This window comes from Lynx canadensis, chromosome B3 (genome assembly GCF_007474595.2).
Source record: "Lynx canadensis isolate LIC74 chromosome B3, mLynCan4.pri.v2, whole genome shotgun sequence".
Lineage (NCBI taxonomy): Eukaryota > Metazoa > Chordata > Mammalia > Carnivora > Felidae > Lynx > Lynx canadensis.
The window spans coordinates 116,376,849-116,394,013 of record NC_044308.2 but is presented as its reverse complement, the minus strand read 5'-3'; the positions used below and the strand labels follow the sequence as shown (position 1 = coordinate 116,394,013).

General features: G+C 36.9%; 1 protein-coding gene across 8 annotated transcripts in view; it reads right to left on the bottom strand.

Moving 5' to 3' along the window:
* The window catches only part of PCNX1 (pecanex 1), a 171,709-nt gene that overhangs the window by 33,520 nt on the left and 121,024 nt on the right, over positions 1-17,165 (bottom strand). For all 8 annotated transcript variants that reach the window (XM_030319448.1, XM_030319452.1, XM_030319450.1 and 5 more), the window contains 7 exons: positions 13,641-13,750; positions 13,152-13,257; positions 9,927-10,019; positions 9,129-9,279; positions 3,858-3,999; positions 2,969-3,146; positions 245-353 (listed from right to left, as the gene is read on the bottom strand). In XM_030319448.1, the coding sequence (XP_030175308.1) occupies positions 245-353; positions 2,969-3,146; positions 3,858-3,999; positions 9,129-9,279; positions 9,927-10,019; positions 13,152-13,257; positions 13,641-13,750 (889 nt within the window). The remainder of the gene's footprint in view (positions 1-244; positions 354-2,968; positions 3,147-3,857; positions 4,000-9,128; positions 9,280-9,926; positions 10,020-13,151; positions 13,258-13,640; positions 13,751-17,165) is intronic.

Sequence of the window (17,165 nt, the reverse complement as noted above, 5' to 3'; positions counted from 1 at the left end):
TTTAAAAAATATTTCTAAACATCTTGTATTTATTAAAAGTACTCATATCTGTAAACATAAAATTGTAAATCAGCATTAATTATAAAACTTTAATACTGTCCTCATGTTCAGATGATCTGTGGGTGTACCCAAAGCACTGAGAATATTTGATAATTTATCACCTAGTAATTTAAATGTCTATAAACCAACATTCACAATAAGGATATGACCGCCCTTTCTTACACAACTTTTATTGGAAGGATACGGGGTACTGCAAAGGGCTGAGCAAAAGCATGGAAAGCAGAACCCCATGTAATTTGCCATGGGGCAATGTAAGTGTACACAAACTGCAATTTATAAAGGAGTTCCCAAAGCTGTAGGAGGAAAAGAAAAACAATCAGTAAAAAACTTATCAGATATTTGAATTAGAAAATGAAAGACCTTTAAAATATATTTTTTTCCTATAAGAAAATGGCACTGAAAATATTTGCCATTTGCATAAAAGGAAAAGATAAATCAACTGCCAAAACACTGAATATATACTTAAGTAAAGACAGCTAGCTGATTTATGGATTTGTGTTTCATCTGTTAAAAAAAATTCTATGCCCTCTATTGGCTATATTACTACTACTACAAGCAAAATTAAAAAAAGGTAGGACATTTAGATGTTTGCAAAGCTTAAGTAATTCATACATATTTTTATCCCTAAGACACATTCTCCTCAAATTGTAGTGCTTTGGAAACAGAGTATGTTTTAAATGCAATGTCAGAAGAAATTTGAAACCAGCCAGGCAGGAAATAAAGTTGTAATACAGTTGTCACTGCCTATTCGCCTAAGGATTTAGTAGTGCATATTAGGCATCTGATCATAACCTCAATTGGTATGGTCAATGGAAACACAACACACGTTTTAATTTTATGTAAATTAATATTTGTTTTGTTGTTGAACACGTCTTCAACACTGAAACAGAATTACTGTGTTTGTCCAAAATTGCCTCTGCATGGCAGGCAATGCAAGGTCCAATTCACAAAACAGACACAGAATCTTAAAAACAAGAGGTTCAGACTAACTTGGTGCCATGATTCAGGCATCAAGCACCTCAATTAACTGAACGATTTCAGTTAATTTGCAAATGAACCTGTTTAACTCCCAATTAAAAACAAAGAAACCTCAACTTCAACCAATTAGAAAAAGCAGATGAACTCCTGCATTCTTCTCCGTGACTCAAATTTATGCCGGTAATCCTTGATACTAACGTGATCAGGATGTCAGGAAGTAAAAGCAGTGTGTGTATTATCAAGATGCCATTATTCATGGTGTAAAAGCAGTGATTCAGAAAACTTCAGGTTCTAAATATGAAACAGACTGAACTCAAATTTTGACTGTAACACTGAGGAAAAAATGATATGCAATTACATGCATAAGTGGGTAGTGGATAAACATTTCTGTATACATTCATAGTAATTTTTTTCTTGTAAGATTATTAAATTGATGGTGCATCTTACAATGATATCTTAAAAACTATATCTAGAAATCTCTTAAAAATTACTTGCTTACTATCATTGTTAAATTCTATCAACTAACCTTACTAATGCAAACCCCTTAAGGGCAGAGCTTTCTCTATTTTGTTCACTGATGTAGCCTCAGCATCTAGAACAGCTGTGGAACACTGTATGCTCTCAAGAGCAATTTGCTTAACAAATGAAAGTATTAAGAAAATCCAAACTAATTCAAGTTAAGACTATTTCAAAGACTGTTTCTATTTTATGGCAACTTTCACTTTTTCCCCCAACAGTATACTAAGATGCCCTACAATTTCCAGTCTAAATATTTAAATTTGTGAGAAACCACATGCTTCTTTATACAAACAATTCTTTGATTAACTTTCTGGCTTCCTCCTTTGGTTAACCATGCTCACTAGAAGAGGAAATAAATGATAAAAATGCATACAAATTAGTGACCGAGCAAACATAATACTGCAATATTCTAGAAGCTACTTAGTACAACATTTAGCACAATATTTTGAAATGGACTATCACTAAAACCTGTTCAGATTAACGTTTTCCACTTGTACTATTCCCATCCTAGGTTAGACCTCTATCACATCTCAATTACTGTCACAGTCTCTTAAACTGTTCTCCGTACCTTTGGGTTCTCTCTTCCCCAAGTCATCCCAATGTAGCTGACCAGGCTAACTTGCCTAAAATTGGGCTTTCATTGTGTTTTGTAGCTGCTCATATGCTTCAGCTCTCTGTTACCTATCAAATGGGATAATATATGTCAAAGTCCTTTGTATGTGGTCAGCGTTAACATGAAATCTAAACTCTATTTAATTTATAAATAATCTGATTGCACAACGTATTTCATTGAGAAAGGTAGTATGGTTCAGCAAAAAGATTCTTGGAATGGGAGGCAAAAGACCCAGATTTTGTCATCTCATTTGTAAAAGGACTAAAAGTACCTCTCTTATGGGTGGATAATAAATCTCAGAAGCATTTTGTAATTTTCAGAGTATTCTGCAAATGTCACCATGAAACTAATTTCTGATTCCTCCCACACGGCCTCACTGCCTTCAGTATTTACCATCTTCATTCAGCTATCAGGTTATTTCCTCCCTCCATCTATCTAGCAGCCCACAGCCCAGTGCAATTATTACCACATCTATTTCTAGGATTATTCAAAATCACATCCACTTTTGGAAGATCCTATGGATTTAAAAATACACAGCTAGTGGTGTTTCTCTAAATTTTCCATATAACTTAATCTTATCTTCCTAGCTATATAGCAAGAAACACGTCTTTTATGGATCATAGTGAGTAACATTGGTTAGGGATTCTACTATGCTTCTGAATGACTGGTTGATTGAAGAAAGATATTACTTAAAAGACAGTGAAGCAAATGGAATGCAAGCAGAATCCTCACTAAATGCTATATTACTTAGGGAGCTACTTTTTACCGATAGGGATATTCCTTTCAGTGACAAATTACCTTGTTGAAGAGTATAGACATGAAGAAGAGATCCAACAACATGGTCTCTGAAAACGCTTCATAGTCGATTTTGAAAAAGAGCACAGTGAAGAGGACTGTGACATACTGATATGTAGGGCTGCTGAAAGAGGATCGTAGCAACTTCAGACCAGCAATGGTGATCATTAAAGCACCTAATCTATAAGTTAAAGAAAGCACAACTCATCAATCAATGGCTGAAAACTTCAGAAAATCTACTAACTTCAGAAAAATCACTATTTCATTTACTATGCTTACGATACATTTACATCCAAAATGAACTTCTAAAAATGATTTATACACCAAGCAAATCACATCCTATAATAAACTCTTATATTCCCTTTTAACAATATGTATTATGATTCTTATTTCTTTATATAAATAAGCACACTTAAACAAATAAATAACAGCATTGCATTTCTAATATATGGTTCTCCAGTTTCTTAATATTTGTATTGCTTTAATAGTAATAGGATTTAGCACATAAAAAACATGTATTAACGCTTACCCAACAACACGTACCTAGTCTAGTGCGTAGGCCTATACGATGACCGTATAGGTGAGTGACCACCTACATAGTCTGGTTTACACAGTACACAAAAACAGACATCTCTCAAATTGACCATCCAATAACAGAAATGAACCTTATTCAATAAATGTTCTCTCATAAAATATTAGTTGACAATAAGATGTCTAGAGTAGTGATATACAAGAGCAGGAACAGATGTTCAGGAATTTCACCTCACTTTTTTATCTTACAGTGCACTGCACTAATGAGATACTCAATTATTTGTTACTTGATCAATGTCTGAAGACACTGCCTATGACAGCCGCTAATGGTTAAACATAGAGAGAGGAGTACTGTACTTACTCTGTATCCAGTTTTTTTGGACTAGCAATGGTCTCTGCACTGCTACTAAGTTCATTAAGAACAATCAATGGGTAGATGATATTCTTCTCCACAAAAAGAAGCCACACATGAAGTTTCTCAAACCACATCATAGTGGCTGCATCTAACAAGGCAACGTAAGAAGATCACATCATCTAGTGTACAAAATACAGGCATACCTCATTTTATTGAGCTTTACTTTACAGCACTTGGCAGATACTGGGGTTCTTCTTGGTTTTTTTCTTTGTTTACAAATTGAAGGTCTGTGGCAACTCTGCACTGAGCACGTCTATCAGCACCCTTTTCCAACAGCATCTGTCACATTTTGGTAATTCTTGCAATATTTAAAACTTTTTCATTATAATTGTATTTGTTACAGTGATCTATGATCAGTGACCTTTGATGCTATTGTTGTATTTGGGGATAACAAAAACTGGACCAATGTAAGATGGCAAACGTAACCAATAAATATGTGTGTTCTGACTGCTCCACTGATCCACTGTTCCCCCACCTCTCTCCCTCCTTTCAGGCCTCTCTATTCCTTACGATTGAAATTAGGCCAATAACTCTACAATGCTCTTTACATGTTCAGGTGAAAGGAAGAATCACACATCTCTCATTTTAAACCACAGGCTAGAAATTATTAAGTTTCCTGAGGAAGGCGTGTTGAAAGCCAAGACAGGCCAAAAGCTAGGCCTCTTGTGCCAAGCATTAGCCAAGTTGTGACTGCAAAGGAAAAGTTCTTCGAGCAAATTAAAAGTGCTGCTCCAGTGAACGTACGAATGATAAGAAAGTACAGCCTTATTGCTGACATGGAGAAAGTCTGCGTGGTCTGCAAAGAAGATCAAACTAGTCACAGCATTCCCTTAAGCCAAAACTTAATCCAGAGCAAGGTCCTAACGCTCTGCAATTCTGGGAAGGCTGAGAGGTGACGAAGCTGCAGGAGAAAAGTCTGAAGCCAGCAGAGGTCGGTTCAGGAAGTTTAAGGAAAGAAGCCATCTCCACAACATGAAAGTGCAAGGCGAGACAGCAAGTGCATATGTAGAAGCTGCAGCAAGTTCTCCAGAAGATCCAGCTAAGATAATTCATGAAGGTGGCTCCAGTAACCAACAGATTTTCAATGTGGATGAAATAGCCTTTTATTGGAAGAAGATGCCATCTAGGACTTTCATAGCTAGAGAGAAGTCAATGCCTGGCTACAAAGCCTCAAAACTCTCTTGTTAGGGACTAACACAGCTGATGACTCTAAGTTGACGCCAATGCTCACTGACCATTGTGAAAATCCCAGGGCCCTTCAGAATGATGCTAAATCTACTCTACCTGTGCTCTCCAAGTGAAACAACAAAGCCTGGATGACACATTTATTTATGACATAGTCTACTGAATATTTTAAGTCCAATGTTGAGGCCTACTGCTCAGAAAAAGAGATTCCTTTCAAAAATACTACTGCTCGTTGGGGTACACCTGGGCAGCTCAGTCAGTTAAGTGTGAGTTCGAGCCCCATGTCAGGCTCTGTGCTGATAGCTTGGAGCCTGGAGCCTGCTTCGGATTCTGTCTCCCTCTCTCTCTCTGCCCCTTCCCAGCTTGCTGTGTCTCTCTCAAAAAAAAATAAATTAAAAAAATTAAAAAAAAAATACTACTGCTCATTGACAGTGTCTACAAACAACATCTATTCTGTAGCCCGTGAGGATTCAAGGAATAATTTTGACTTTCAAGTCTTATTTAAGAAATACATTTTATAAGGCTATAGCTGCCATAGACATTGATTCCTCTGATGGATTTGGGCAAAGCAAACCAAAAAACCTTCAGAAAGAATTCACTATTCTAGATGCCATTAAGGACATTTGCAATTCGTGGAAAGAGGTCAAAATATCAATATTAACAGAAGTTTGGAAGTTGATTCCAACACTCATGGATGACCCTGAGGATTCAAGACTGCAGTGGAGAAAGTCACTGAAGATGTGGTAGAAATAGCAGTGGAGCCTGAAAACGGGACTGAACTGCTGCAGTCTCAGGATAAAACTTGAATGGATGAGGAGCTGCTTCCCACGGATGAACAAAGAAAGTGGTTTCATGAGATGGAATCTACTCCTGGTAAAGATGCTGTGAAGACTGTTGAAACGACAACAAAGGGTTTAGAATATTACGTAAACATAGTTGATAAAGCAGTGTAGGATTTTGGAGAACGACTCCAATTTTGAAGGAAGTTACTTACACTGTAGGTAAAATGATATCAAATAGCATGCTACAGAGAAATCACTCGTAAAAGGAGTCAACTGATGTAGCAGACATCATTGTTGTCTTATTCTAAGAAATTGCCACAGCCACCCCAACCTTTGGCAACCACCATCCTGATCAGTCAGCAGCCATCAACACTGAGGTGAGGGCCTCCACTAGCAAAAGGATTACAACTCGCTGGAAGCTCAGATGACAGTCACCATTTTTTGGCAAGAGAATTTTTTTAAAAAGGTATGTGCACTGTCTTTTTAGACATAATGATCTTGGCACACTTATTAGACTACAGGGTAAACATAGCTTTTATATGCATTGGGACACCAAAAAATTGACTTGTCTTGCTTTATTGTGATATTCACTTTATTGCAGTGGTCCACAACCAAACCAGCAATATCTTCCAGGTATGCCGATAGTTTGGCAAAGTGATGTGAAAGGAAAATCTTACAGCACAAACTTGTCTCTGCTATAAATAAATAATGTAAAAAATCCAGTATTTCAATCAGTTGTCAACTTCTATGAATTCTGATACACGTTCAGTTTTGCAACTTAGATGTGACTTAAATTTAGATGAGGGGCGCTAGGTGGCTCTGATCTCAGCTCAGGTCATGATCTCTTTGTGAGTTTGAGCCCTGCATCGGGCTCTGTGCTGTCATCAGATAGCCTGCTTGGAATGATATGAATTCCCTTTCTCTTAGCCCCTCCCCCGCTCATTCTCCCTCTCTAAATAAACTTAAAAAATTTTTAGATGAATTTCCTTTTAAATTTTAATTCTTGGGGCGCCTGGGTGGCTCAGTCGGTTAAGCATCCGACTTCGGCTCAGGTCATGATCTCACAGTTCGTGGGTTCGAGCCCCGCGTCGGGCTCTGTGCTGACAGCTCAGAGCCTGGAGCCTGCTTCACATTCTGTGTCTCCCTCTCTCTCTGCCCCTTCCCTGCTCATGCTGTGTCTCTCTGTCTCAAAAATAAATAAACATTAAAAAAAAAATTAAAAAAATAAATAAATTTTAATTCTTGAAACCTCAGTTTTTAACCATAACTTTTTCTCATTTATGCCTATAACTTCTGGAGAAAAGTTAGTAAGATTATGAGACTGCCCTTTTTCCCAAAAAGAAATAAATGACCTATTAAAATTATCTGTTTTTAAAATCTTAAGGTACATGTGTGTGTACGGGCATATGTATGTGTGTGTATCTTATGTACATCTCGGGACATATATGAAAGTATGATATGTTTTAGATTCACACACTTCATAGAAGTCATTGCACTGTCAGTAATGTTTTTTATAATACTTTCACCTTATTTCATTGGGGAAAGTATCTAGTATAAACTGAAAGATTTAAAGTAAGGTTCTCTAGCAATCTGAAAACATAGCTGGCTTCAGGAAATGCTCTAATGAATAATCTTTTTCTTTCCATTGCTAAAGTCAATAGAAGGGAAAAGAAATAAACTTTGCTAATACCTAGTGCTTTCAATAAGTCAAACATGTTATACTGATTCAAAATTTATAAAACTTTAGACTAAATATTTTGTTAAGGTCAAAAAAGAAATAATTATGATCAATGACTTACTGTAAGGAAAACTGCTCTTCAAAACAAATTGGATACACTTGCTATTTTTTTATATATGAAAGCAATACTAACAGTTCACTATCAAAATAATACATCATTCTACTAAGTTCTTTTCCTGACTGTATGAAAGAACCAGTACAGATTGTCATACAGCTTTATGTCATTTTCTCTTAATTTTTAAAATTTTTGTTTATTTTGAGAGAGAGAGAAGAGGAGGGACAAGGAAGGAGGAAGGGAAAGGAAGGGAGAGAGAGAGAGAGACAGACACACACGGAGGGAGAGAGAGAGACAGAATCCCAAGCAGGCCCTGCACCGTCAGCACAGAGCCTGACGTGGGGTTTAAGCCCATCAATCATGAGATTATAACCTGAACCGAAATTAAGAATCAGACACTCAACTGACTGAGCCACCCAGGTGCCCCATGTCATTTTCCCTTATTAAAAGAACACATAAGAAGTATGCACAATGCCATTACTGCAACCTACAGGTTAATGTTTCATTATCTCTTCAGGATCAAACTGGTGACCAAGGTTTCAGGCCCATGATGCTCTAAGCAATTTTACTAAAAGGCCCGAGAAATTTGCTTTGAAAATGCGAAGTCAAGTTTGTAATAGAAAACTTCTAAAGGCTTCAGAGTTCTCTAAACAAGTTAATTTATCTTCAAACAATTGAGGAATTTACTCTTTATAGTAATTCATTAACTGAAAAAAAGGTTTGAGGAAAAACCACTGGTTTGTTTAATCATTGATATATAATGAATGATGACATAGTTATGAACTTTTATTATTTCCCTAAAACGAGCAAGTATGGGATATTGCAAGTCATGGGGCCAATGAAGAAAGACCAAATACTTACAATAGGAAAGACAAGTCAGGATTTAAAGTGGACTGGCGTTCTACCTCTTTCTGAGTCATTTTATGCTTTACCCCAAAATCTGAACAAGTAAGAACAATTACAAATGTTTTAAATTTCTTTTCATCTCATCAACTCTTTCCTACCTTTCTCTGGTAGGACATAGTGTCTCTGGTGGAAAGAGGAACAAAATTCTCTCTATTCCCCCTATGCTTTGAGCTAAAAATATTTCAAACAGAAATCTTAAGGAGGACTGGGTTGCCTGTACATAGAAAAGATTTAAGGAAAGGATAAGGACTGGAAAGAGAAGCCACAAACATGCACAGAAGGATTTGTCAATGAGAGGTCTATGAAGAACAATACAGAGAGGAAGTAAATTTTATTCTGTGGAAGCCGGGATTGTAGCATTGACATTTATACTTCAACTGAAATTAAAGCATCCTGAAAAAGGTTTGACTCATCACAGCTTCAAATCTAAGTATAACAAACACAAGCCACAGTGTTACTTAATGATACTTATTTAATGGTCTCCGTTAAAGTGTAAAAAAAAAAAAAAAAATCCACAATATTAAACAGAGGAGTATTAGTGAAATACTTACTCCGAACTTCGTATTGATTATACTCCACTGTCTTCAGCAGAGGGTGAGAAAAACAGTGCCATGGTAGCTGTTTTCTAACTTGAGGCAGCACATAATGGGTTACAAAACCTACAAAGCCGACCAATGCATATAACACATACTTGAGAGCAGGCTAAAAGAAGAATAAAATTGAGAAAATTAAAAGTGATTTTGAGAACCATAGAACTCCTAATGTGTCAGTCCAATTTCTACTTATTAACAGAAAATAGCAAAGTCAATTTGAGAAGGTAAGAACTAAAATCTGTCAACATTTTACACTGTTTTATTATGTAGTTTTTCTGAAACTTGTACCAGCGTTGCCCCATACGATCAACCGATACAGAGAAAAGTGGTGGTATGTCACATCCGACATCAATTACTAAATGATGTCTTGGGCTTTCTCTCTCTAGGATCACTGGCTCTGGGGAAAACCAGCTGCCCTTCTGTGTGGATACTCAAGCAGCTAATGGTAAGGGCACATGGAAAGGACCTTAGCTCTCTGGCCAATGGTCAGTAAAGAACTAAGTCCTACTAACAGCCTCAGTTGATGGCAGCCCCAAATAACTGCAGCATCATAACATATCCTGAACTAGGACCATCTAGCTGAGCTACAATTATAATCAGATTCACGACTCAAAGAAACCATGAGAAAACAAATATTTGTTATTAAAACCAAACAAAATATCATATATTTCAGCATTATGGACAAATATTATAATCAAAAAATTAGCCTAAACAAAATTATTTTCCCCCAATCAAAAGATCAAAATGATTCCTTACCTGCAACACTGTGAACACCGTGCTTACATGAATAGCAAAATACAGCACACCAATTACAATGCATACTACTAGGTCAGATTGTAAACGCTCACTCTGTGGAAGAAAACAGAATTAGCCAACAATTACATAAAATTTTAAAAATATGTATTTTTTATTCCCAACGGGCAAAATATAAGAAATAATATTTCATTGACCCTATTCTTCTAGATAGCTCTTATACATAACAATTGGCTATAAGTCTTTTCTTCTTCAATTTCCTGATATCTTGGTTTAATACTGCAATACCAAGGAAATTAAGCTAGTTCCACACATGGAAGGAAAACTTCCAAACCCTTCTATGAAGCCAGCATTACCTTGATTCCAAAACCAGAAACCACACTAAAAAGGAGAATTATAGACCAATTTCCCTGATGAACATGGATGCAAAAATCCTCAACAAGATATTAGCCAACCGGATCCAACAATACATTAAAAAAATTACTCACCACGACCAAGTGGTTTATACCTGGGGTGCAGGGCTGGTTCAATATCCACAAAATAATCGACGTGATACATCACATCAATAAAAGAAAGGACAAGAACTATATGATCTTCTCCATAGATACAGAGAAAGCATTGGACAAAATACAGCATCCTTTCTTATTAAAAACCCTCAAGAAAGTAGGGATAGAAGGATCACACCTCAAGATCATAAAAGCCATATACGAAAGACCCAATGCTAATATCATCCTCAATGGGGGAAAACTGAGAGCTTTCCCCCTAAGGTCAGGAGCAAGACAGGGATGTCCACTCTTGCCACTGTTATTCAATATAGTATTGGAAGTCTTAGCCGCTGCAATCAAACAACACAAAGAAATAAAAGGCACCCAAATCGGCCAGGAGGAGGTCAAACTTTCACTCTTTGCACATGACATGATACTCTATATGGAAAACCCAAAAGATTCCACCAAAAAAACTGCTAGAACTGATTCATGAATTCAGCAAAGTTGCAGGGTATAAAATCAATACACAGAAATTGGCTGCATTCCTATACACCAACAATGAAGAGGAAGTGAAATCAAGGAATCAATCCCATTTACAGTTGCACCAAAAACCATAAAATACCTAGGAATAAATCTAACCAAAGAGGTAAAAAACCTATACACTGCAAACTACAGAAAGCTTATGAAAGAAATTGAAGACATATAAAAAAAAAAAAAGGGAAAAATATTCCATGCACCAGTATAAGAAGAACAAACAGTGTTAAAATGTCAATACTACTCAAAGCAATCTACATATTCAATACAACACCTATCAAAATAACAACAGCATTCTTCACAGAGCTAGGACAAATAATCCTAAAATTTGTATGGAACCAGAAAAGACCCTGAATAGCTAAAGCAATCTTGAAAAAGAAAACCAAAGCAGGAGGCATCACAATCCTGGACTTCAAGCTGTACTACAAAAGCTGTAATCATCAAAACAGTATGGTACTGGCACAAAAACAGACACACTCAGATCAATGGAACAGAACAGAGAACCCAGAAATGGACCCACAAGTGTATGGCCAACTAGTCTTTGACAAAGCAGGAAAGGATATCCAATGGAATAAAGACAGTCTCTTCAGCAAGTGGTGCTGGGAAAACGGGACAGTGACATGCAGAAAAATGAATCTGGACCACTTTCTTACACCATACACAAAAATAAACTCAAAATGGATGAAAGACCTAAACGTAAGACAGGAAGCCATCAAAATCCTCGAGGAGAAAGCAGGCAAAAACCTCTTTGATCTTGGCCGCAGCAACTTCTTACTCAACATGTCTTCAGAGGCAAGGGAAACAAAAGCAAAAATGAACTATTGGGACCTCATCAAAAAAAAAAAAAAAAAAAAAAAAAGCTTCTGCACAGCGAAGGAAACAATCAGCAAAACTAAAAGGCAACCAACAGAATGGGAGAAGATATTTGCAAACAACGTATCAGATAAAGGGTTAGGATCCAAAATCTATAAAGAACTTATCAAACTCAACACCCAAAAAACAAATAATCCAGTGAAGAAATGGGCAAAAGACATGAATAGACACTTCTCCAAGGAAGACATCCAGATGGCTAACCGACACATGAAAAAATGCTTAACATCACTCATCATCAGGGAAATACAAATCAAAACCACAATGAGATACCACCTCACACCTGTCAGAGATTCAGAAATATCCTACTATATTTAACACGAAATGTCCTTTGACAACATGGAAACTAAAGCCAGAAAAAACTGAATTCTATTGTGAGGCAGTTTTGTACTTCTAAAGTTTTCTGAAGAATGTGTTAACAGCTCAAGTTCAGTAAAGGTAAGTAGTATAACTCATGACTGATATAAATACAGTTTTTCACAAATGGAAATAATCTAAAATAACTTAGAAAAAGAAAGTTTTATGCTATCTCCATAAAGCTGATAATTACTAATACATAAATCCACTAAATTAGAAAATTTTTAAATTACCATATTTTCTTAAGTATATTTAATTAGTACAGATAATTGCTCTCCCCTTCAATCTGAAAAATAAACACACACACACACACACACACACACACACACACACACTTTTCAGGTTGCTCTTGAGAAAGAAAATACACTAAATGACTAACAGATGATTTACAAGGACATAGTTTTGTTTTTTTTTTAATTTTTTTTTTTCAACGTTTATTTATTTTTTTGGGACAGAGAGAGATGGAGCATGAACGGGGGAAGGGCAGAGAGAGAGGGAGACACAGAATCGGAAACAGGCTCCAGGCTCTGAGCCATCAGCCCAGAGCCTGACGCGGGGCTCGAACTCGCGGACCGCGAGATCGTGACCTGGCTGAAGTCGGACGCTTAACCGACTGCGCCACCCAGGCGCCCCTACAAGGACATAGTTTTTAACAACAAGAACAACACAAAGTCTGATTTATGTTAATACTCACCTTTCAAATCCCAGTTTAACCTGAATAGGATTAAGAATTCTATAAACAATGAAATTACTTCATTTCACCTAATCTGAAAATAAATGTTTAGCACACTGTTTTAATTACATAGAAACAAACTTGGAGGAATGAGCATTTCATTAACAGGTTAAAATCTGACATAAAGGTAATCAACAACATACAACTATACAAACATTTTCTCCCAGTTACAAAAGGCCTTCATGAGACAACATGATGAACTGTCTAAACTTTACATATTTCAGGTGATTGTAAAAAGTTAAGACTTACAACAGAATTTCTAAGTTTTTCAGGCAGTGGATCTTTTACTTCAGACAGAGGATCTTCTGGATTTTTCTCTTCTGTTTTTGGAAAAATCTTAGATTGCACCAAAGAGCTTGAAATTTTAAAAAATGAAAAAATAATAATACATTCATAACCTGAAAACCAGTACTTAAAGGCAAATGAAACTTATGATAAAAAATGAAGTGTTTCAAGTACATTTAGTCATTAGCAAATGAAAATGCCTAAAAATTTTAAGATGTTATAAATAAGCATACAATGAGAATATTTTTATTAAAATATAGTTTTAATACTTTTTAGGAAAGAAAACGCTAACAAATATTCTCAGCCAAATTGGCTAGAATGTTCCAAAGTTAATATATTTGAAACTTAATATAGATTAAGTGAACGGTACTTTGACAAGGCAGTGGGAAAGTTAAACTTGAAAGAAATGTGAACTTATGTTTCTTTAATTCGATAACAATTGATTTTACTTACAAAAGTACAGAGGGATCACTGCTTTGTCGACTGAGATGATAGGATATTGCCACTAATAAACCACAAAAAATGGAGAAAAGTACTGGAATATGCTGGCCATCCCAAGAATCCTGTTGGGGGAAAAAAAAGTTTCACAGAAAAATCTGCTTCTCACTTATCATCTATCATACAGTCCTTTTATGTCAGTATTTTGGAGGAAGATAATTAAATTCAACAGAAACTTGTCAGCTATATTATTAATTGCATTTTATTCCACATAAATTTAGATTTATTATTTTTTAATGAGCTAGAATCTAGCTAACTAGATCACCTTCAGATAGGAATAATACATTTGCTTCTGATATGTCCTGCTGTCCAATTCTTTCATATTTTAAGTGGTATTAAGCTTATGGTAAGCTATGTTCTCCCTTTAGAAATACCAAGGAACTTGGTACACCACATGTTTGATCATATATAATAATAAATCAGGGAAAAGGCAACAGATGGTACAACACATTAGGTACAGAAGAATATTCACACTGGTGTGCTTTTGCCCTGATAACTTTGCTCATAATATGCCATTATATCTTCCAGAAAGTTGAGTAGGCATTCAGTGCTCTTGAATAATGAACTCCATATTCCCCATAATAAATAATGCAAAGGCTAGCTTCTAAAGCCAACCAAACGTGGATGTGGATATGTCATGTCATGTCTGCTCACTACAATTATCTCTGGAGTCTACTGGCATGGGAATTGGCAGACAGTAGATAATACTGATAAAAGGAATAGTTAGAAGTTATTAAGTATGGCCTATGACGTAAACAGCACTCTATTCCTCCTTCTTTCTCTGGGGATTCAAGAAGGGAGAATGGTAGGAGTGGAAATCCAAATTGTATTTTATTATACAACTTGCTTCCCCCCACCCCATTTAATAACAGTCTTGAAAATTATTACATATCATAACATACAGACCTTTTTTTTTTTTTTTTAATTTTTTTTTTCAACGTTTTTTTTTTTATTTATTTTGGGACAGAGAGAGACAGAGCATGAACGGGGGAGGGGCAGAGAGAGAGGGAGACACAGAATCGGAAACAGGCTCCAGGCTCCGAGCCATCAGCCCAGAGCCTGACGCGGGGCTCGAACTCACGGACCGCGAGATCGTGACCTGGCTGAAGTCGGACGCTTAACCGACTGCGCCACCCAGGCGCCCCTTTACAGACCTTTTTTTAATGGCCACATCAAAATATCATTATCATCATATTGAACATTATGTGTCAAGCCCCATTCTTAGATCTATGCTAAGTATTTCTTAAACAATTCTCACTACCATCCTTGAAGATATGTTCTATTGCTCCCCAATTCATAGGTGAGAAACTTAGGCACTTCTAGAGGATACAAGTAATTTGTTAAGTGGTAGAGCCAGGAACTGAACCTCCAGATTCTGGATTTGCTGAGAAGGAAGTTAAACAATATAGAAGAATTTGAGAATGCAAGAGAGATAAATACATAAGGAAAAAAAGAAAAAGAGAAAACAAAATGTATGTAGGAATAGCATTTGCACAGTGATAATAAGGGAAACATATGAGGTGTACAAGAGAGATAAGGAAGACCATAAGGTAGAGAGGTGGGGTGAGAAGTGAAAGATAAGTTAAGCCTACAATGGCCATAAAGCACAGTCCATGGGTAATACCTAAAATTTGACAAAATATAAGAAGTGTGAGTTAGTTAATTAAACATAGGGAGGTAAATACCAAAAGAATCAGCTCAAAGAACTGAAAGTGGTAACTCTGAGGCAGGGATAAACAGATAGCAGATTTTTGTTCCTAGCGATAAGTCTTGTAGAAATACCTGACTCTTTGAAATACATACAAGAACAACTTTACTGAACATTAAATCTAGGGGCGCCTGGGTGGCGCAGTCGGTTAAGCGTCCAGCTTCAGCCAGGTCACGATCTTGCGGTCCGTGAGTTCGAGCCCCGCGTCAGGCTCTGGGCTGATGGCTCAGAGCCTGGAGCCTGTTTCCGATTCTGTGTCTCCCTCTCTCTCTGCCCCTCCCCCGTTCATGCTCTGTCTCTCTCTGTCCCAAAAATAAATAAACGTTGAAAAAAAAAAAATTAAAAAAAAAAAAATCTAGGGGTGCCTGGGTGGCTCAGTCGGTTGAGCGTCTGACCCAGGCACCCCCAAATTTAGCTTTTAATGAGCTAAAAAGTTCAAGGAAAAATGGAAGAGTAACACAAGGAAGCAGAAATCAGAAAATAATAATGTAAAAGTCCCGGGGCACCTGGGTGGCGCAGTCGGTTAAGCGTCCGGCTTCAGCCAGGTCACGATCTCGCGGTCCATGAGTTCGAGCCCCGCGTCAGGCTCTGGGCTGATGTCTCAGAGCCTGGAGCCTGCTTCTGATTCTGTGTCTCCCTCTCTCTCTGCCCCTCCCCCGTTCATGCTCTGTCTCTCTCTGTCTTAAAAATAAATAAACGTTGGAAAAAAATTTTTTTTTTAAAAAATAATGTAAAAGTCCATATTAATGAATAGATAAAAAGGAAAACCATTTCTAAAGGCATGCAGTGATGTCTCCCAATGTGTCTAACTGCCTAGAAGCAACTACTGTTGTCAATTTCTTGTATATTCTTCCATAATTACTCTATGTCTATACATAGACTATACATAGTCATTGGTGTATGTGTGTGTGTGTGTTTTAATATTTTTTAATGTTTATTTCTGAGAAACAGAGCACAAGCGGGGGAGGGGCAGCAAGAGAGGGAGACACAGAATCCGAAGCAGGCTCCAGGCTCTAAGCTGTCAGGATAGAGACCAACGTGGGGCTCAAACTTGTGAACTGTGAGATTATTACCTGAGCCGAAGTTGGACACCAACTGACTGAGCCACCCAGGAGCCTGTGTGTGTTTGTGTGTGTTTTTAAAGCACAAAGGAAACATCCATTTTGGGGCATATACCTTCCTTCTGATTAAAAGAAATACATTACCTTCCTTTTTATTGAAAACACACACATACACTCAAGAAAATGTGATTGATATATATATATATATCACACATTCAGGAATATTATTCAACCTTAAAAAGGAGGAAAATCTTTTCATTTGCAACAACATGGATGAAAGTGGATGGCATTATAATAATTGAAATAAGCCAGACAGAGAAAGGCAAACACTGCATGGTGTGTGTGTGTGTGTGTGTGTGTGTGTGTGTGTATTTTTTTTTTTTTTAACAAAAAGTGGAATTTATAGAAACATAATACAAAAGTGGCTGCCAGGGATTGGGATGTGGGGGAAATAGGGACAGGTTGGTAAAAGAGTCCAAACTTTCAATAAAGGTCTAGATGGAGGGTGCCAGAAATGAGTGCAGGTAAAAAGGTATGAACACTTCCAGTTACAGGGTAAGTCATGAAAATGTAATATAAACCATGGTGACTGTATTTAATTTTTTTTAATGTTTATTTTTGAGAGCGAGAGAGACAGAGCATGAGTGAGGGAGGGGCAGAGAAAGAGGGAGACACAGAATCTGAAGCAGGCTCCAGGCTCTGAGCTGTCAG